Below are 21,720 nucleotides of genomic sequence, written 5' to 3'. Positions count from 1 at the left end.
GTCAGACTAACCTGGATTCAGAACTAGCTCATTTATGAGCTAAGTGAGATGGGTAAATTTTCTTAACATCTGTAAATTAAAATGTCCTTTTCTATAAAACAAGGATAATATAAAAGTATTATCTGTCTCGTTATTTTCATGTATTATCTCATTATCTGAGATATTATATATATCTCATTATCTTAGATAATATATGAAATAATGTAGTATCTTACCTGTCACACAGTTTATCAAGATCACCAATGATCTGCACGTTGCCAAATCCAGTCCATTTTCTTTTTTCTTTTTCTTTTTTAAGATTTTATTTATTTATTTGACTGACAGAGATCACAAGTAGGCAGAGAGGCAGGCAGAGAGAGAGGAGGAAGCCGGCTGCCTGCTGAGCAGAGATCCCGATGCGGGGCTCGATCCCAGGACCCTGGGATCATGACTTGAGCCGAAGGCAGGGGCTTTAACCCACTGAGCCACCCAGGCGCCCCTCCAGTCCATTTTCAATCTCCATCTTATGCAATCTATCAGTAACTTTTAACACAGGTGATTACTCCCTCTTCCTTGAAACAAATCTCCTCACTTGCCTTGTGGGATAGCACTTGCTCTTGATTCTCTGACTTCACTGACTGGCTGTTCCTTCTCAGCCTTTTCTGATACATTCTCCTAATTTTCTTAAATTCAGAAGAAATGGAGTATCCAAAGGACTCATTCTTTAAACCTCTTCTCTGATGCTCTAGATGATCTCATAGTTCCATAATTTTAAATGCCATCTGTAAATTAGTACCATAAAATTTATAAAGCAACCAAGATCTCTCCTGAGCTCCAGAGACTCACATTTCTAACAGATTACTCATCATTTGTACTCAGATGTTTAGTTAGCAGTGCAAATTTAGCACATCCACAACTTGACACTTACTTTGCCTTCCCCCAGATATGCTTCTCCCACATTATTCCCTATCACAGTAAGTGTCAACTCCCATCTTTCCAGTTTCTTAAGTTAGATTCTCTCTCACACAACATATTCAGTCCACCTAGGAAATCCTGCCCATTCCATCTTCAGAAGTTATCCAGAATCCAGTCTCTTTTTACCACCTCCATTGCTACTGGTCTCTGTGCTTCCACGCTCATTTCCCTGTAGTCTTATCCCTACAGACAAGAGTGATTTTTTTTAAAGATTTTATTTATTTATTTATTTGAGAGAGACGGATAGGAGGAGAGAACATGAGTAGGAAGGAGAGGGAGGCGCAGGCTTCCCACTGAGCAGGGAACCCAACATGGTTCTCAATCCCAGGATCCTAGGATGATAACCTGAGTTGAAGGCAGACGCTTAACCGACTGAACCACCCAGATGCCCCAAGAGTGATCTTTTAAAAAAGTAAAACATCATGTCACTTCTCTGCTCAAAACTGTCCATCTAGCATTAAAATAAAAGAGAAACACCTTACCATGGACCTGTATGGCTTAGCCTTCTATTGTTTTCTGATCATGTCTCCTAACACTCTCACTGTACCCACCATCACTACATCTTACCTACTCTGTTCCAGCCATACTGACCATTTTGTGGTTCCTCAGGCATGGCCTCAGGTCCATTATACTTTCAAGGCATTTTCCTCTGATAGCTACAGGGCTCAAATCCTTACCTCCTTCAGTTCTTTGCTCAGTTACCACCTTTTTTTTTTTTTTGAAGGCCACCCTGTAAATTGCCCAAGTGCTCTATATGCCCCTCCCTGGTTTTTTTTTGTTTTGCATAGCACTTACCACCATCTGATATATCTTTTACTTAATTTATTGTTTGTGCTGCCAAACTTAAATGTTAGGTCCATATCAACAGATATTTTACTTGCTTTATTCACTGCTGTATTCCTAGTACCAACAATTCATTTGTGAAATGAATGACTTTTTTTCATTTTAATACTTTATCAGGTGCTACACAGTTTATGCCTGACCCCAAGCTCATGGATCATGGACAGTCCCATCCAGAAGATGTAGATATGTACAGCACTAGAAGCTAAAATACTCTGCGTAGAGAACTACAAGATGTATGAAGTTGAAAATAATGATGGAAAAATCATGTAAAGGGTAACTGACACAGAGTATAACTTTTTTGGGGGGATGTAACTTTTAAACAAAGCTTTTCTCTCACATCTTCTAATGTAATGTACAGTTTGACCAATCACATAAGAGATTAAAACACAAACTGTGAATTTAATCCAAACAATATTAAGTAATTGATGAAGAGGCAGAAGTATTGGGATGCATTTAATGATTTTTAAGGTGTGTTTATAAAAAACTAGAGTAAATACATAAATACTTATGAAATATGTATGTGTATATATAAATATTTATACAGATACATGCACATATTTGCTTTAGCTTTTTCAAATTAATGTTAGCTAAATTAGAATGGTGTGTAGAAGGATGTGTCCCCTCCCTTTTTCTTCATACCCCAGAGCTGGAATAAAATATCCATTATTTTACGACACTTGGGCTTGGTTTTGTCTCTTTGTTTTATAAATGGCAACTCCTCTTAAATGTCCAAAAACACTTTTTTTAAGAGAACCATAGTCTACAAGGCACCACAATGCTGCCTAGTAATCCTACTGGTTCCTTTAGGTGGTTTCCTGTTCTGTTCCCCAGGAGAGATATTACACACCTTCTATTCTTAAGCCTTCTATACCTGCCGAAGATGACTGTCTGTTATGTAGAGGGGAAACACGAGCTTTATGACCATTTCAGCTTCTTCCCCTCTACCTTCAAGACTTACCTCTTTCTAGCCATGCATCCCCTTCATCTAAGGCCAATGCTTATTCGTGTTCCTGATCTCCTTCTTTGCCATGTTTTTTAGTACCATACTCTATCCTGTTTAATCTTTACCTTTTGGTTTCTCTTTTCATTAATTTCTTTTCCTCAATCTGTAAATAGCTTCAGATCTTCTTTGTCCAAAAACAAGAATAACAAAAACATTTCTTTAACCCTGCCACTTCCTCTCAAGCTGCCTTTCCTTTCTCTTTCCTATGATTGCCATACTTTGGGAAAAAACAGTGTCCCTTTCTTACTTCCACAGTTTTGGTTCCTCTCTAACTTTCTGACTCCCTGACCTCTTTACCTATTTGAATTTTCTGTAATTATTGACTCTTAAACACTCCCTCCCTGAAACTCACTCCTCCCTTTGTTCTCTGTTATTCCTGCTTATCTTGTCATTCTTCATTCTCTTGCTCTGAATCAAAATGCTGTGGTTCTTCAGGTTGCATTCCTAGTCATCTTTTCTCATTTTATATGCTCTCTCATTTTCATTCAATATACTTTACTGGCTGTAGCCACCATTTATATTTCCTTATCATTTATGTTTCCAGATCCCATATTTCTCTAGAGCTATATACCTATTTTCTAATTATTTATTAATACATCTACCTTATATGCCATAGGTGTCCCCAATGTTAATATGTCTAAGACTAAATTGCTTCTGCCTCTCTTTTCTTCAATTTCTGTGTTTTTCAAATCTACTCAACCTTTTCTACTCTTCTCTAATCCTTGCTTCCATTCAAGTTTTTATCACCACCTTCCTGAATTATTACAATAGTCCTTCATCTGCCCTCCATCAATCTTGCTTTCTGTCACTTGAGAATGTGTTGTCTCTGCAGGTAACAGTAAACCAGTTCACAGTCAATGAGACTCTATATAAAAATCTGGAATTGGGCAGTACAGGGTTCATTCAGTAGCTCATTAGTGCCATCAAGGACCTAAACATATTCTCTTTTCACTCTGCTCTTTAGTATGTCAGCTTGTCATCTTATGGTCACAAAGTGGCTGTTGTTGCTCTAGGGAACATATACACATTCAGTGTAGGAAGAAAAATTAGGGCAAACCCTACTAGATGTTTCTGACCCTCTCTTATCAAAAAAGTAAAATGCTTTCATAGAGTGCCTCTCAGAATTCTTATCTATATCTTGACTAGAACTTACCATGTAGCCACCTTAGCTCAAGGCAAATGGGCAAATCATATTTTTTTTCCTATGGTGAGGAAGTCAAGGAGAAAGGGATATGGAATGGGTGTTGAGTTTCAGCTAACTTATATTGTCTACTACCCTATTCTTCTAATCCATCTGTCATATTATGGCATAATTGCCTTTCTAACAACTATTATGGTTAGTTGTCTCTCTGAAATCTTCCAGTGGTTCATCATCGCCTATATAGTCATCAAATGAAGACTCCTAAGCATGACATATAAGGCCCTTCACTTATGGTCCCAATTCAACTTTAATCCTATCTTTCCTCTCCTTTCCTACCCTACTGCCAGTGTATATTTTATCTATAATATAATATAATAATATAATGTTCATTGCTCCATGAACATGCTTTGTTATTTTAAGTTGTTTTTTTTTTTCTGTCTGTGCTTGTATTTCCTCTTAGAATTTCTTTTTTTTTCTGTATAATCCTTTTCCATATTCCAACTTCCTCCTCATCCTTCAAACCCAATTCTGGTGTCACCTTCCTCCATCATCCAAGGTAGGATTAAAATGCTCTCTATTCTGCCTTTCTTTGTACTTCATAGCTGTGACAACCCATCCAATTTATTATTAAAACTAAAACTAGTATTTTCACAGACAAGATTTCTTGTGGGTATGACTAAATCATCTTTGTGCAGCTTTTATGCTCATGAAATACATAGCAGAAACTTGTGTTCTATGCTTGCAACACAGGATACAAAAGTAATTATACTCCTATCAAAAGGTTTATATTTCTACTAGAAAGGAAAGAAACATATGCATAGACGGTATTACAAATAGTATCTTCCCTCAGATAAATACAACCAAAGAGCTGTAAATGGTCAGAGATAAAATACAGTTCAGAAATAAACTGTAGTTCTGAGATGATCTTAAGGGGTCAATGGTACTTGAACTACTCAGGGTAGGGAAATAGTTCACTTACTAGTGTTTCATAAGTAAGCTCCTCAAAATTTACCTTCAGTATTTTAAATGAATTTTTTGTAACTCATCTGTTTATAATCAAACAAATCCGTATTTCATCAATTCTAAGACATGTTATTTACCTCTAAGAAAAAAGTGCTACCAGTGGGTAATTATACTTATCCCAGTTTCAGCTATGTTAATATGTGAAAATATAAACATCTTGAATTTAGTGAGATATGGTAGTTAAAAAATAAATATCCTAACACCAACTATAAAGTGATTCTTGATTTATCTACTCTTTTGATTCATCAGCTCTGCTACTAGTCATTAGTATATTTGGATAAAGGAAGGTTGATCATATCTGTCAAATCTGTTTCAAAGTAAAAGATCTGCTCAAACCAGAGTTTCATCACTTGCTGTATTGTACGACACTCAAAGTCAAACTGCTGTTGGACTCAGGTGACATTTGAATGTTGGAGCATGTATTGGGACAAGTTGAAATGGGTCATCTTTCACTCTTCCTTTGCCATATCCATGAGTTCTTCTCTGTTAAACCTGAATAGATGCCAGCCCTCTTCAGAAGAAAGGTCTAAGGCCCCTCGACGAGTGTAGTAGTCAATAGAAGCCTGGTTCCAAATGACAACAAGAAAATGCATGCAGTTACATTGGCTTCTGATGGCTATCTGTTTAAAAACAAATAAAAGTTATTTTTAATTGAAAGCATAGTCTTTATTAACACATTTATTTTATTAAAAGTCTATATGCAAAGCACTATGTCTATATAATACTTCCAAATAATAATACAATACTTAACTCTAGGACTTGCCTAAAGCTGTAAGAAGAAAAAGAAATTCTGTTGAATTTTAAAACTCTTTCTTTGAAAAGTCCAAAAATGATTTGCAAAGTCTACGCATTGGTTTTTCTATAAATCCAATTCAGTTTTTCTCTTTATGGAAAAAAGCCATATGATACAGTAATTCCACTACTGAGTACTAATTCAAAAAGATATATGCACCCCTATGTTTACTGTAGCATTATTTACAATAGCCAAGCTAAAGAGAAGCAACCTTTGTGTTCATCAACAGATGAATGGATAAGAAGATGTGGTATGTATATTTACATACATATACACACACAATGGTATATTTCTGAGCCATAAAAAGAACAATATGTTGCCATTTGCAACAACATGGATGTATCTAGAGTGTATAATTCTAAGTGAAATTAAGCCAGAGAGAGACAAATACTTTGTAATTTCACTCATGTAGAATTTAAGGAACAAAACTAATGAACAAAGAAAAAAGTCAAACAGAACAACATTCTTAAATACAGAGAACAAACTGGTGATTGCCAGATCCTAAAATTTTCATATTCATTTCCAAAGTACAAAAGGATCTTATTTTTATACTATGCTTTTTTTTTTCAAGTACAATTAACATTGTATAATGTTATATTAGTTTCAGGTATACAGTATAATAAATGATTCAACAGTTTTATATATTTCTCATCACTTATCAAGTTAAGTGTACTCTTAATTCCCTTTATCTATTTCACCCATCCCCTCCACCCACCTTCCCTCTGGCAATCACCAGGACCCTGGGATCATGACCGGAGCTGAAGGCAGACACTTAACTGAGCCACCCAGGCACCCCTTTTTAAGAACCCATTCTAAAAGCAGTAAATTTTTATCCTCCCCCCACGATGTTATGTATAATATGTCCTACTTCATGCCCTTCCATTTTCTGAAACCTTTGACTTGGTATTTATAGATACACTTGGTCTTAACTGCTTTTGTGCTTTAACCTCCATACTGGTTTTATAAGTGATTGATCTGTGGCTTTTATTTTGTTTGTATTTAACTAAAGCTTTTTCCTTTCATAATTTCTTACTCCTGATTATCATGTTTTCTTTCCACTCGAAGAATTCTCTTTACTGTTTTTTCTAAGGCTGGTTAAGTTGTGATGAACTGCTGTGCTTTTCATTTGTCTGGGAAACTCTTTATCTCTATTTCTGTTCTGAATGATGACCCTGCTGGATAGCCATGAAATGAGTATTCTTGATTGCAAGTGTTTTTCTTTTCATCACTTTGAATATGTCATACCACTCCTTCCTGACCTACATGGTTTCTGCTGAAAAATCAGCTGATGGCCTTAAGGGGGTTCCCTTGTATGTAACTTTTCTCTTACTGCTTTTAAAATTCTCTCTTTTCAGTACTTTCTTGCCATTTTAATCATTATGTGTGTTGGTATGGATCTCCTTGTGTTGATTTTCTTGGGGACTCTCTGTGCCTCCTGGATCTGAATGTCTGTTTCTTTCCCCAGATTGGAGAAGTTTTTAGCTATTATTTCTTCAAATAAGTTTTCTGTCCCCTTCCCTCATTTCTCTTTTCGGGATCCACTTAGTGTGAATTTTATTAGGTTTGATGATGTCGCTGAGTTCCCTAACCATATTCTCATTTTTAATTATTTTTTTTCTTTTTCCTCTTCAGCATTGTTGCTTTCCAATACTGTCTTCCCACTCACTGATCTGTCTTCTGCCTCCTCTCATCTATTGATTCCCTCTAGCCTGCTTTTCATTTTAGTAATTAAATTCTTCATCTCTGATTCTTTTTTGTTTTCTATTTCTTTGTTGAAGGTTTCCTTATGTTTTTCCACTTTTCTCAAGTCCATTATCTTTATGACCATTAGTTTGAATTCATTACCAGGTATATTCTTTATTTCCATTTCATTTAGCTTTTTTGCTGTGGTTTTGTCCTGGTCTTTCATTTGGGATATATTCCTCTGTTTTATTTTGTCTAATTCTCTATGTTTGTTTATATGTATTAGCAAAATCAGTTTCATCTCCTATCCTGAATGTAGTGGTCTTACAAAGAAGAGGTCCTGTGGTTTCCTGTAGCACAATGGCCCCTGTTCACCAGAATAGGTACTTCATGGGTATCCTCTCTGTGGTTTGTGTGCCCTACTGCTGTGGCTAAGCCTCATTTGCTTTCAGTCCATTCTTTGAATTTTGTGGGCTGTGTTTGGTCTTGTGTTGTTCAGGGCCATTCTGCGGCCATAGGCTTGTAGTTGGACATTGTCAGCAGTCAGACTAAATGCCTGCCCTAAGCCCAGTTTGCTGGGGCTCTAGTCATACCAGACTGCAGAGTGTTTTCCCTATGTTGTCTTCTAAGAGGCTTCTGTTGGTGGGCAGGGGCTGTAAACAAATTAGATGCTATCCCGTTTGTCTCTTAGGGCTGTGGTAGCACCAGCCTGCAGGGTGCTCTCCTACCTTGAGAGGCTTTTATTTGTTGGCAGGGCTGGCAGACTAGATGTCTATTGCCAAGCTTCCATGCAGTGACCCCAAACTGTACAAGTCTCTCTTTTTGCTACCCCTGAGGGGTTTTTGTTGTTGGACAGAGCCAGTTATCATATCAGGTGCCTGTCCCCCAGTCTATGTGTTGATACTGCAGACCCACTGATCAGCAATACACTCTCTGCACTGTCAGTTACATGGTTTAGCTGCTAGGACTTCAGTCAAACTGATGTCCAGGGTTATCTTTCCCTCTCCCCGAGGCAGGAATCATTTTGGATTGGTGCAGGTCACTGCCAGAGCTGCTTAAATAAGACCTGGCAGGAGCTGCTTTGGAGGGACTCCTGCTGAGTGGAGTGAAATGGATGGAGTGGATCCACAGGAGAATGTGGGGTAGGATGCATGGTATTAGCAAGGTTAGGTGCAGTATATCCTGTTTCCCACAGGTATCCCACTCTCTAGGCTGGGAAGTAGGGATTTAGTGAGAAGAGAAATGGTTCCCACCAGCACATATTCTGAGATTTGTAAAGAAATCCTCTTGGATACCTTGTGCATTTTTCATATTGCTGCTTCTATGCTCTATCTTTGTGGGGTTGTTTTGTTATGCTGTTTCTTTAAGGTCGGGGACTCTATTTCCTATTGCCCTCTCACTCTCAGTGCTAAGCCCACTGACTTTTTTTTAAAGATTTTATTTATTTATTTGACAGGGAGATCACAAGTGGGCAGAGAGGCAGGCAGAGAGAGAGGAGGAAGCAGGCTCCTTGCTGGGCAGAGATCCCGATTCGGGACTAGATCCCAGGACCCTGAGATCACGGCCTGAGCCCTGAGCTAAAGGCAGAGGCTTAACCCACTGAGCCACCCACGTGCCCCAAGCCCACTGATTTTTAAAGCTCCCGTAGTTAAGCCCAGCTGGTTGTAAAAACTCAAGAAGTTAAGCTCCATGGTCTTCAAAGCCAAATGTTATGGGAACTTGTCTCCAATGCAGATCCCTCATGCCTAGGTTTCCTGGTGTGGATCTGATCCTCTGCTTTCTACGTGCTTGTGATGTCTCTCCCACTTGTGCTTAGTCTCCTCAGGAATTTGGTTCTTGACCTTGTCTCTGACTCTCCTACCCTTTTCGATGTGAACTCCTCTCTTTGATTAACTGTGGAATATCTGTTCTGCTAGTCTTTAGGTCATTTTCTGGGTTGATTATACTGATGTGGCTGTTTTCTTGGTGTGTCCCTGGGACAAAATGAGCTTAGGGAGGCTCCTGCTCCTCCAACTTCCCAGAAGTCATTTTTATGCTCTTCTTATATTCATACCATGGACCTATTTTATAGGTAAAATTGAAATTGCCTTCTAATCCCCCTCTTGCTTACTTCTGCTTTATAGGAAAGTGGTGTATAGTATGGTTGTGGATTACATACAAATCAATTTTTGATTAAATATAATTCAGATATAACTTATATGACTATCTGATTTGAAAATATGTTTTTAATTGGAATAAAAAGTATGTTTTGAGGATATATTCAGAAGGTGAGAGAAACTATCTAATTTACACCTTGTCAATTAATATTTAATGAAGAAAATTATAACATATAGAATACCAATACTAAATGTAATACATACCTGACTTAACCTCTTCAGCATTTCAGCTCCAATACCTAGACCTTTTAAATAGATAATGAAAAATGACATGAGTTGAAAAAACTTCCACTTAAGTTCATTTGCTTTAATCTTAAATAAGTAAAACATAAAACCCTATATCTGGCTGTTATATATTCTTAATAAGTTATGTTGAAACTCAACTCAAACTCATGAATGTTTTTAATATCTTCTTCCTAATTGTAAAGTGGTTACAAAGGTAGTAGAAGAGATTTTGTATTTAAAGACTGGTGAAGCAGAAATGAGTCCCTGTCACGCTCAATATAGTATACTTATTATTCATTTTCAGACAACACAATCTAAAATATAAATAGATTTTTTTAAGATAAAAGGGTAGCTGTGATAACTTGGTGTATTCAAACGTTGATAGGAGCCATGAAAGTCATTTTCTAATCTGTGATTGAGTTTTCACCATATGCAAAGATAACTAGGATAATGATCAGTCTCATTAAATAGAAGTGAGTTACATAAATTAATTTAAATACCATATTTATACTGAAGCCCTATCTCTACTCCTTAAAATGTGCCATTTTAACTTCTAAACTGTACGTAGTAATATAAGTATAGCTTGACCTCGGTAAGCTTGTATGACATAAAAGTCCTCTAGGTAAAGTAACTTGCCAATCCAGGGGTCGTATGTAAAATAGTACATGGCAAATCCAACAGTCACTTTGCCTAGAAGAGGGAAGAGAAGGTACGATGAGGTTAATGCTTTGAATCTTAGAATGTTCTTTCCTCTAAAATTGAGTATCTTAGTGATTTCCTTATTAAACTAATAAAAGCTTACTGGACAAAATATCAAACAATAAAAAAATATATATAATGTAGGCTTAAGTCCCTTATAACACAATCTGAAAAAAAGATAAGCCATCTTTTAATAATGTATATTCTTCAAAAATTTTCTATGCATATACAAATACATACCACACATATTCTTTTAAAAACATGAGTTTGTGTGCTTATGCCCTTCTACTCTATTTAATAGTAATTCTGTACTATCAAACTGTTCTTCATTTTCAGGGTAGAGAAAGTATACTCCAGATTAAATTGGAAGAGGCAGATTTATTTTACCTGATGGTTTTTGTTGATTGTGTACTTCTGCAATTAGGCAGTAGAAAAGGGGATTGTCCCCAAAGCCATCCCTGAGTAAGTCTGAAATACAAATTCATATACAGTATGTTAGAAAGTTTATAATAAAGAAAAGGAAGATGGTAGAGTAGGCAGCACCAGAAATTCATCTCTTCACATGTATAACTGTACTGGCAGTGGATATTCTGGAAGTCTAGAGTTTATTTGAACATTTGCAACTTCCAGAGGACAGCTTGGCTGGTAAATTTCAGTTAATGTTGGTTAAATTCAGCTGTCAGCCCACTGGTGGCTTACAAGTCTCCCCTGTCTCCTTGCTTTATGGAAGCAGGTATACAAAACATAAATTGCTGAGTGATTTGCTGGAGCCAGGGTAGGCATTAGGCATTATCCTCCAAACACTAGAGTTCTGTGTTCTGATCATGGATTGCTACTCTGAATGCTGAGGCGTGGATTGCTACCCTGAATGTTGAGGTAAGAGCTATGAAGTTGGCCACCATTTTTCCAACCTTCACCAATGAAAGCAGCTTCCAGATGTAAAAAGAGCCACACTTGTTTTGTTTGATATTTAAAACAACCACATATACAGAGAATTTACAAAGCTACTGTGCATGACCAGGGAAAGACACGGATTTAGAAATGACCTCACAATACCTTAAACATTTAACTCAGGCTGATCTCTTAACAGAGATACCCTATAATAATAAAAACAAAACAAAACCAAAAACAAAAAAACCATTCCTGGGAAAGGGGGAGAATTTTTTTTTTTAAGATTTTTATTTATTTATTTGACAGATCACAAGTAGGGAGAGAGGCACGCAGAGAGGAGGAAGCAGGCTCCCCACTGAGTGGAGAGCCCAATGCAGGGCTCAATCCCAGGACCCTGGGATCATGACGCGAGCCAAGGGCAGAGGCTTTAACCCACTGAGCCACCCAGGCGCCCCGAAGGGGGAGAATTTCATTTCCAGAGTTAAAACATTAAGATTCAAATGTCCGGTTTTCAACAACAACAAGTCACAAGGCATTCAAGGAAACTGGAAGCTATTCCTCATTCAAAAGAATGAAATGAATCAGTAGAAAACGTACCTGAGGAAGCCCACATGTACTAGACCAAGACTAAAAGAGCTGTCTTAAAAATGCTCAAAGAGCTAAAAAAAAAAAAAAAAGAATGCACAAAAACAGGAAACAAATATGTGAATAAAATAAGAATCTCAGTAACAAAATACAAATTATGAAAAAAGAACACCAAAAAATTCTGAAGCTGATAATTATGTACAATAACTGAAGTGACAAATGCACTGTAGAGGAGAAAAATCAGAATTGAACTAGCAGAAGAAAAAAAAAATCCGTGAATTTGAATATAAGACAATTGAAATTACCATCTCGGGAACTGAAAGAAAAATAATGAAGAAAGTAAACAAGGCCTAAGGGCTTTGTGGAACACTATTGAGTGGGCCAATATACACACTATATGGCAGGTTCTTAGGAGGATGAAAGAGAGGAAAAAAGTATCTGAAGAAATGATGGCTGAAAACTTTCTAAAATGAATCAGTTAATGTATCTACAAATCCAACAAGCTCAACAAATTTCATACAAAACAAAACTCCATACAAAAACAACTTCACACAAATAAATCCAAAACAAGCAATACCAAGACACATACTTTAACTGCTGAATGACAAAGAGAAAATTTTGAAAGCAGCAAGGGAAAAGGAACTTGTTACCTACAATGGATCCTCAGTAGGATTATCAGCTGATTTCTCATCAGAAACCATGGAGACCAGAAGGCAGTGGATTGATCTATTCAAAGTGCTGGGGGAGCCTATCAACTGAGAATTGTATCTCCACCAAAACTGCCCTTCAAAAATGAGGGAGAAATTGAGACAACCCTTGATCACCACCAAAAACAAAAACCTGAGGTATTTCATTATCACTAGACTTCCCTACATAAAATGCTAGTTCTTCAGGTTGACATGAAAGAAAGCTAGATAGTAACTCAAGCCACATAAAGAAATAAAGATAAAACTAAAGGTACCGAGGGGTGCCTGGGTGGCTCAGTGGGTTAAGCCTCTGCTTTCTCTCTCTCTCTGTCAAATAAATAAGTAAATAAAATCTTAAAAAAATAAAAAACTAAAGGTACTGAGTTAAAGGTAAATACATGGGCATTTATATTTTTTTAAAGACTTTTTATTTATTTATTTGACAGACAGAGATCACAAGTAGCAGAGAGGCAGGCAGAGAGAGAGGGGGAAGCAGGCTCCCTGCTGAGCAGAAAGCCAGATGCGGGGCTCGATCCCAGGACCCGGGGATCATGACCTAAGCCAAAGGCAAAGGCTTTAACCCACTGAGCCACCCAGGCACCCCAATACATGGGCATTTAAAAGGACTATAGTTATTTTAATTTGTTTATAACTCCACCTTTTATTTTCTACATCAGTAACATAAAAGGGGGAAATGAAGACATATAAGAGAAGAATTTTATATATTCTTGGAATTAAGCTGATATAAATTCAAATTAGATTATTATAACTTTGGGATGTTAAATGTAATTTCCATAATAACTACAAAGAAAATATCTATAAAATATACACATAATGAAATGTGAAGGGAATCAACATATTTCAATACAGAAATCAACAAAACACAAAAGGTAGTACTGGAGGAGATGAAGAACAAAAAGGCTGTATGGCATATAGAAAACAGCAAAAGACAGAAATAAGCATAATGGATTAAAACAAAATTAAATTATCCAACTCTGTGTTGTTTATAGGGGACTCAGTTTAGATTTAAACACACAAATAGAAAGGTTAATAGTGAAATAATGGGAAAAATATTTCATGCAAAGAGTAACCAAAAGAGAGCTGAGGTGGCTGTAGTATATATACACTTTAAGTTAAAACTGTTACAAGAAACAAGGAGGTTGTTTATTAATATTTATGTATTAATATATATTTATTAAGAAAAGGTCAACTCGCCAAGAGGATGTAACATTTATAAACATTTATGTACCAGTCATTAGAGATTCAAAGTATATGAAGCAGATAGTGACAGAATTGAAGCTACCTACACTAATAGTAGGAAACTTCAGGTCTTCAATTTCAGTAATGTATCGAACAAATGGGCAGAAGATAAATAATTTACTAGATTATTTGAACAACAATATAGATCAAATGGACTGAAAAGAAATATACAGTACACTCCACCCAACAACAACATAATGACCATTTTTCTAAAGTACACATGGAACTTTGTCTAGGATAAGCCATATGTTAGGCTACAAAACAAGTCAATAAATTTTGAAAGATTTAAATCATGCACAGTATCTTCTCCAATCACAGCAGAATGAAACTAGAAATCAACAGCAGAGGGAAACTAGGAATATGACATATATGTAGAAAGTAATGGACTTTTAACCAATAGGTCAAAGAAGAAATCACAAGAGAAATTAGAAAACAGAGATGAATGAAAATGAAAATACAACATATGAAACTTATGGAATGCAGTGAAAGCAGTGCTTGGAAACTTACGCTATAAATGCCTACACTTAAAAAAAAAAAAAAAAAAAAAAACCTCAAGTAATACCTAACCTTATACTTTAAGAAACTAGAAAAAAGGAGCAAACTAAGCCCAAAGCTAATAGAAGGGAGTTAATAATAAAGTTTAGAGCAGAGATAAACAAAATAAAGGGGTAAAGTACAATAGAGAAAAATCAGTAAAACCAAAAGTTGATTCTTTGAAAATATAAAAAAAAACTGGATAAGTAGACTGACAAAAAAGAGAAGATGCAAGTTAACTAAAATCGGAAATAAAGCACCACTACTACTGATGTTATAGAGATAAAAATGATAAATTAATGCTATGAACTTTACTCCAAGAAATTAGATAACCTAGAAGAAATGAACAAATTTCTTGAAACTCACAAATGACCTAAACTGAAACAAGAAAAAATCTGAGCAGACCTGTAACAAGAGTTTGAATCAGTAATCAAAAAAAAATTTCTCAAAACAAGGAAAGTCAGGAACCATGAATGGTTTCCCTAGTCAATTCTATCAAACATCTTTTTTTAAGATTTTATTTATTTGACAGACAGTGAGAGAGGGAAAACAAGCAGGGGGAGTGGGAGAGGGAGAAGCAGACTTCGTGCAGAGAAGGGAGCCCAATGGGGTCTCAGTCCCAGGACCCTGGGATCATGACCTGAGCCAAAGCCAGATGCTTAATGACTGAGCCACCTGGATGCCTATCAAACACTTAAAGAAGAATTAACATAATCCCCAAGCTCTTCCAAAAAAATTTGAAGAGAAAGAAACATGTCCTAACTCATTCTATGAAATCAGTATTACTTTGGTACGAAAGATAAGTAAAGACATCACAAGAGGGGCACCTGGGTTCCTCAGTCGGTTAAGCATCTGCCTTTGCTCAGGTCATGATCCCAGGTCTTGGGTTTGAACCCCATGTCCAGCTCTCTTCTCAGCCAGGGAGTCTACTTCCCCCCCCTTTGCCCCTCCCCCCACTTTTGCGCTCTCTGGCTCTCTTTCTCAAATAAATAAATAAAATCATTTAAAAAAGACATCATAAGAAAATAAAGTTACAGACCAATATCCCTCATTAATATAGATGCAAAGATCTCCAACAAACTATAAGCAAAGTGAACCCACGGCATAGTAAAAGAATTATTCACCATGACCCATAACCAAGTGTTATTTATCCTAGGGAAGAAAGGATGGTTCAACATATGAAAATCAATCAATATAATGCATCATTAACAAAACAAAAGGAAAAAAGCACATGAATATCTCAATTGATGCAGGAGAGGCATTTGACAAAATATCCTTTCACAACAAAAGCCCTAAAAAAACCAGGAGTAGAGGAAAGTTCCTCAACATTTTTGATAAAGGGTACTTATTAAAAACCCATTAACTTCATGCTCAGTGGTGAATAGCATAAAGCATACCCCCAATATTAAGAAGGCAAGGATGTGCATTTTTAAAAATTAACATATAATGTATTATTTGTTTAAGGGGTACAGGTCTGTGAATCATCAGTCACACAATACATAGCACTCACCGTAGCACATACCCTCCCCAATGTCCATAACCCAGTCACCCTATCTCAACCCCTCCATTCCACCACCACCTCCACCAGCAACCCTCAGTTTGTTTCCTGAGATTAAGAGTCTCTTATGGTTTGTCTATTTCCCTGGTCCCATCTTGAAAAGGGTGCCTACTTTTTACTACTGCTATTCAACATTGTACTGGAAATTACAGCCAAAGCTTTTAGAAAAGAAAAAGAATTAGAAGCTATCTAAATTAGAAAGAAGGAGGTAAAATGAGGGGCGCCTGGGTGGCTCAGTTGGTTGAGTGTCTGACTTTGGCTCAGGTCATGATCCCAGGATCCTGGGATTGAGGCCTGTGTTGGGGCTCCCTGCTCAGCAGAGAGTCTGTAGCTCCCTCTGCCCTCCCCCGCCAACTCGTGATCTCTCTCTCACTCTCTCTCAAATAAATAAATAAAATCTTTTAAAAAAGAGGTAAAATTATCTCTGTAGATGACATAATCCTACTGATAAAAAAATCAAAAGAAAGTTACTATAGCTGATAAAGGAATTCAGCAAATTTGCAGATGACAAGATCAACAAAAGTCAGTTTTGTTTCTATACATAAAAAGAACAAACGAAAAAGTAAACCAAGAAAGCAACTCCATTTACAGTAGCCTCTAAAATCAATAACTAGGAATAACTATAACCAAAGAGGTGAACTATTTGCATGCTGAAAACTACAAAAACATTGCTGAAAGAAAAGGACCTAAATAAATTGAAAGACTTCTTGTATTCACAGATAAGAGTTAACATTATTATTAAGAAGTCAGTACTACCCAAAGTGATCTAAAGATTTAATGCAATCCTTATCAAAATTCCAGTCCCTTTCCCTTTTCACAGAAATGGTAAAGCCAATCCTCAAATTCATTTAGAAATCCAAGTGTGTAATGTTCTACACTTCAATCATCTCTTAGTGTTCATATTTCCTGCCTAAAAGGTTCTAATTCATTATAAAACACAAGCCTATCCTTTTAATATTGCTGGCTATCAAAATGTAGTAAATATCTTGAAAATAGCTTGTCATTTTATGTTTATCCATTTCATCCTATAAAGTTACTATGGACATATTGGGCATTAAATTTACTGTCTTTGAACAGTTACACTGCTCATTCTACATTTTGAAAATTAGTTGAAGTCTATTGCAGCCATAAAAATGTAAAAACTCTTAAATATGAATTTCATACTTAAAAGATGGGGAAAATATAAAATAGTGGATCACTGACAAAGCTACCAAGCCATTGCCCTGTCCATGTAGATACTATTAATGGCACCATCTTTGTATACCAAGGACAGCAGCTTCCACATATCTAGATACAAGCAGTATATGTGTATATTTTATGCCATGTTTCTTTTTTTTAGCTCTGAAAATACTTTGAAACATCTTACCTGTTACTGTTAACTTCACTGAATCTAACATGTTTTCACAGGAAGCCAATTCCTATCAAAGTAGAGAAAACATTCAGTTTATGGCTTAATAACATTTTTACTATGATAATCATGAAGTTTTTTTCTTGAGCACTTATTTATTGAGCATTCATTAACATAAGATGCCCCAGTCAATTTTTTTTTTTTTAGATTTTTTTGTTTATTTGACAGGTATAGATCACAAGTAGGCAGAGAGGCAGGCAGAGAGAGAGGAAGGGAAGCAGGCTCCCTGCTGAGCAAAGAGCCCAATGCGGGGCTCCATCCCAGGATGCTGGGATCATGACCCAAACTGAAGGCAGAGGCTTTAACCCACTGAGCCACCCAGGTGCCCTTCCACAGTCAATATTAATAGACGTGAGTGAGAATTAACTCCCATCATCTAGAACCTTAAAATCTAAATGTACATAGAGAGAATATCAACTATGTCAATAACTCACTCATGAAGATTGTCCAGGTAACTTGAATACAACCAGAAAGGTGGAAGTAAAGTGAAAAATGTTCCTGCATATTGAAGGTAGATGTCACAAAGTCTATATACAATAAAGCTAGTAGACTTTACAGAAACATCTGTCATGATTGCCTGTGATGTGTTTTTCCCAGTTTAGACTTTGTTGATGTGGCTTTTCACTATATCATTTGTTTTGCACATTCAAATTAATAGATGGTTTGGATCTCATGCTTGGAAAATCATTGCCCACTTTCAGATTATTAGAGCATAAATCTCAAAGCAAATTAATTATTACATTCATGTCTATGAGTAAGTAATGTCTCATTTCTATAAGAGTAAGTAATTTTGGCTTTTCTGTTACTTTTCTAGTGAATACTCACTAGAATTATTCCCAAGAAACTTCTGGAGTATATTCTGGTATATGAGGCAAATTTAAAAGTAAATGTGGTCAGGAACTCCACAAATACAGGTTCATTTAAGTGGGACAGTCCATGATATATTTTTCCCTTGGTGATGTTTGGAAAGATAAGGTAATTTTTCTGGATAGAGAAGTTCATTGCCATTCAAAAATAAATTTATTAATTGCCAACTGAGTGTCAGATACTAAGCTACAAAAAATTAATTTTTTTACATGGGAAAGTGTGCTTCTGGAATAATTAACATGTTGTACCTAGTATTTTGATTGGTGATCTAATCATGCAGATTAATGCCAGTTAGAGAAATGATATGGGAACTTGTGGGGATAGAACAGAATGGAAGATATAGAAGGATAGATAACCCAGTTCTTACAGATCTGTAATAGGACCTAGCATCATTCCATCAGATGGATTTCACTAGAAAATGCATGGTATTCTATTTTGGCCGTTAAAACACATTCTCTGATCAAAGGGAACAGAAACTTGACCTGATTTAAGGATAGATAGATAGGAAGAAAGCATATATATATAAATCAATATATATAAAATGTATGTATACCTAAATTAGTAGATGGGAATATTTTCATTGCAAAACTCTTTATAAGGTTCTCTTATCTATAACTTGTGCCTTATTCCAGTCTCATATTTAATCCATTAAAAATCTAGGCTACTACTTTTATATGAAGTTGTTTAGGTTGTGCATCACATAAGTGATTGCTTTGAGTACCACAGAACTTCCGCACAGTAACTGTCAATAATAGTTTGTCCTCTTTACTGGGATGATTTCCAGGAAAACCATTAAAATGGGCTTTAGGAGTCAAAGAATTGTCTGAAATTGTATGGAAAATTATTCTAGTTGAATATTGTTTCCTGTACAATCATTAGCTTCTACATTTGGGTGTGGTCCTAAAAGCAACGAGAAAAATCTTAAACATCCTAAAAATCCTAAACATCCTAAAATCTTGTACATTAATACCTGAAATTCTATCACTGATAGGTCATTCATTTAAGGGAAACATTCCTTTTCGGTATGATCCTCTTTTAAAGTTAAAAATTCCCCAGGAGGGACAAAATACTAGGTCCCTGAAATATCCACGAATTCATCCCCCCCAACTTCCTGAGCCCACTACTTTAAGTAAAAAAAAATTATGTATATTTATTTTATGTTATTACAACAATATTTTCATGTAAATAGTGTTATGACCTTGATTTTAGATGTGAAAATTGAAGCCTAGAGAGGTCCAGTAACTTCCAGAAAGTTGTGTACATGGGTCATAATTAGCAGAGCTAGGATTCAAACCCAATCTAAGCCTTCCTTACTCTCAGCCCTAAACTAACGTCATGAAACTCCACAGAATAAGGAGATAGATGCTTACTTTAATTAGGCGCAGGATTTCTGGGCAGTCATGAGCCTCTGCAGGTCTTACTCGGAAAGAATTCTTGCTTGGTTGCCTCATGCCTGATTGGCTTTTGCCCGGTTGCCTCATGCCTGATTGGCTTCTGCCCGGTTGCCTCATGCCTGGTTGGCTTGGACTTGGTTGATTCATACCTGCATGACTTGTTCCTGATTGGCTTGTTCCTACTTGACTTGGGCCTGATTGGCTCCAGCCTGGTTGCCTCATGCCAGATTGACTGATACTGAATTGGCTCAGGCCTGGTTGCCTCGGGCCTGGTTGACTTGTGAATGGTTGGCTTGAGCCTAGTTGCCTCATGCTTTGTTGACTTGTGCTGAATTGGCTCGAGTATGGTTGCTTCATGCTTGGTTGGTTCATGCCTAGTTGGCTTAGGGCTGGTTGGCTCAGGCCTAGTTGGCTCAAACCTGGACGCCATGTGCCTGGTTGACTTCTGCCTGATTGACTTCTCCCCGGTTGTGTCATGCTCAGTTGGTTCATGTCAGTTAAGCTTGCATTTGGTTGATTTATGTCCAGTTGGTTTGTACCAAATAAGCTTGTGCCTGGCTGGCTCATCCCTGGTTGGTTCATGTCTGGTAAGCTTGATTCTTTCATGCCTGATTGGTTCACGCCCAGTTGATTCATCCCTGGTTGGCTAAGGACTTGTTGATTTATGACTGGTAGGCTGAGGACTGGCTAGCCGATGGTGGGTTGGCAGATGACTGGTTGGCCAGTGACTAAGTGTCTTGATGGAGGAGGGGTCTTTAACTACAGTGCTGTAGTGGGAGGCTTTAGGATTTTTCTGTTTTTTCTCAACTTGATTCGTACTTTGAGACCCCTCTATCAAAATGAGAATGGGTAAAATAAAGGTCTACCTAAAGAGTATTGATGCCTCTGATTTGCTGGAGTTGACCTCACCAGCGATTACAGCTGTAGGCTTGGCTGGATTTCAGGTTGTCATCTGGCCTTTCTCTGCCAACAGGCCAGAAGTGAGGGGAAGAAGAAAATGATCCTGGGGGAGTATTACTGCTTCACCCCCTTGCACAGTCTCTGCGTCATAGTGATGAAGTCACAATGCTCATGTTTAATGTGCCTAAGTGCTCCCCCATGTGGTGAGGGACAGGACCTGTTTGACCACCACTTTATTTCCTCTTTTCTTGGATCTTGAGAGAGTGAAGCAAGAAGCTGGAAGGAGTCTGAGGGCTTATTTATGCTTGGCAGTCTCCCTAAATTACCTGATATTTTAACCACTCAATTCAAAGATAGTTCCTTTAATTCTTCTTGTCCCATTCCCTGGCCCTGAAATAATTCACTTCCTATTTCTGTCCTGACTTCCACTTACTACCTCTTTCCCATAGGCATCGAAACTAGAATGCTTAAAAAGGTTGTTCTAATGAGGTGCTCAAGTCTCTAATACAGAAAATATTTCTTTACAAATAATTAAAAAATAACTGGTTACTATTTATTGACTTATTTTGTGACCTAGGCTCAGTGAGAAGCACATTACATTTTCTCATTTAATCCCATGGCAACCCTATTTTTCCCACTTCTGGGGAAAATTGTTCAGAAGATCTGGTAAAATAACTAAGAACCCGAATTCAGGCCCAGATCTGTCCAACTCCATTTTCAGGCATTTTTCTATCACACTATCCTGCCTCTTACACACGCTATGCTTATTCTTCACCCCAATACCTGTGAAATCAAGTGTATTATACCCCATCCTCCCTCACAGTAACCCTTCTCCCATTTTATTTGTTGGCTCATTTCTACAACAATGTATATTATGTAATAGATACTAAAATTGTTACAGATGGAGTGAATTTTATTTTTTAACTATACCAGAGAGCCTTGACTGAAGCTGTTTTAAGTCTCATACTTTATATATGCATTACTTCTTTTAATCACCAAAGCAACTCTGTGAAATATATACTGTTCTACACTTTATTAATAATCTGAATTAACTAGTTTTTCCAAGTCTACTACATGGCAGAAGGGGGACAGAGTCCAAAGCTCATCGCATGGACAA

The 21,720-nt window shown here is 36.9% G+C and overlaps 2 protein-coding genes across 8 annotated transcripts in view; one reads left to right on the top strand and one right to left on the bottom strand.

Moving 5' to 3' along the window:
• Window positions 1-2,473, top strand: part of APOOL (apolipoprotein O like) — a 144,262-nt gene extending 141,789 nt beyond the window's left edge. For all 5 annotated transcript variants that reach the window (XM_082715990.1, XM_082715991.1, XM_082715989.1 and 2 more), the window contains one exon: window positions 1,915-2,473. In XM_082715990.1, the coding sequence (XP_082572116.1) occupies window positions 1,915-1,980 (66 nt within the window). In that variant the 3' untranslated portion in view covers window positions 1,981-2,473. The remainder of the gene's footprint in view (window positions 1-1,914) is intronic.
• Window positions 2,107-20,806, bottom strand: SATL1 (spermidine/spermine N1-acetyl transferase like 1). 3 transcript variants are annotated; one of them, XM_082715983.1, is made up of 6 exons: window positions 19,680-20,806; window positions 17,401-17,452; window positions 10,908-10,988; window positions 10,410-10,511; window positions 9,801-9,841; window positions 2,107-5,584 (listed from the first exon to the last, which is right to left on the bottom strand). In XM_082715983.1, exons 1-6 carry the CDS (start codon window positions 20,337-20,339, stop codon window positions 5,414-5,416), a joined length of 1,107 nt encoding a protein of 368 aa, XP_082572109.1. In that variant the 5' UTR covers window positions 20,340-20,806; the 3' UTR covers window positions 2,107-5,413. The 3 variants fall into 3 exon arrangements, with proteins under 3 accessions (XP_082572109.1, XP_082572110.1, XP_082572111.1); XM_082715984.1 differs by having other exon boundaries at window positions 2,107-5,527; XM_082715985.1 differs by lacking the exon at window positions 9,801-9,841 and having other exon boundaries at window positions 5,434-5,527.
• Between the last annotated feature and the right edge of the window lie 914 nt (window positions 20,807-21,720).

This window comes from Mustela nivalis (genome assembly GCF_964662115.1).
Source record: "Mustela nivalis genome assembly, chromosome: X".
NCBI classification, from domain to species: domain Eukaryota; kingdom Metazoa; phylum Chordata; class Mammalia; order Carnivora; family Mustelidae; genus Mustela; species Mustela nivalis.
The sequence above is the reverse complement of the archived record's forward strand: the minus strand, read 5'-3'. Positions and strand labels throughout refer to the sequence as shown.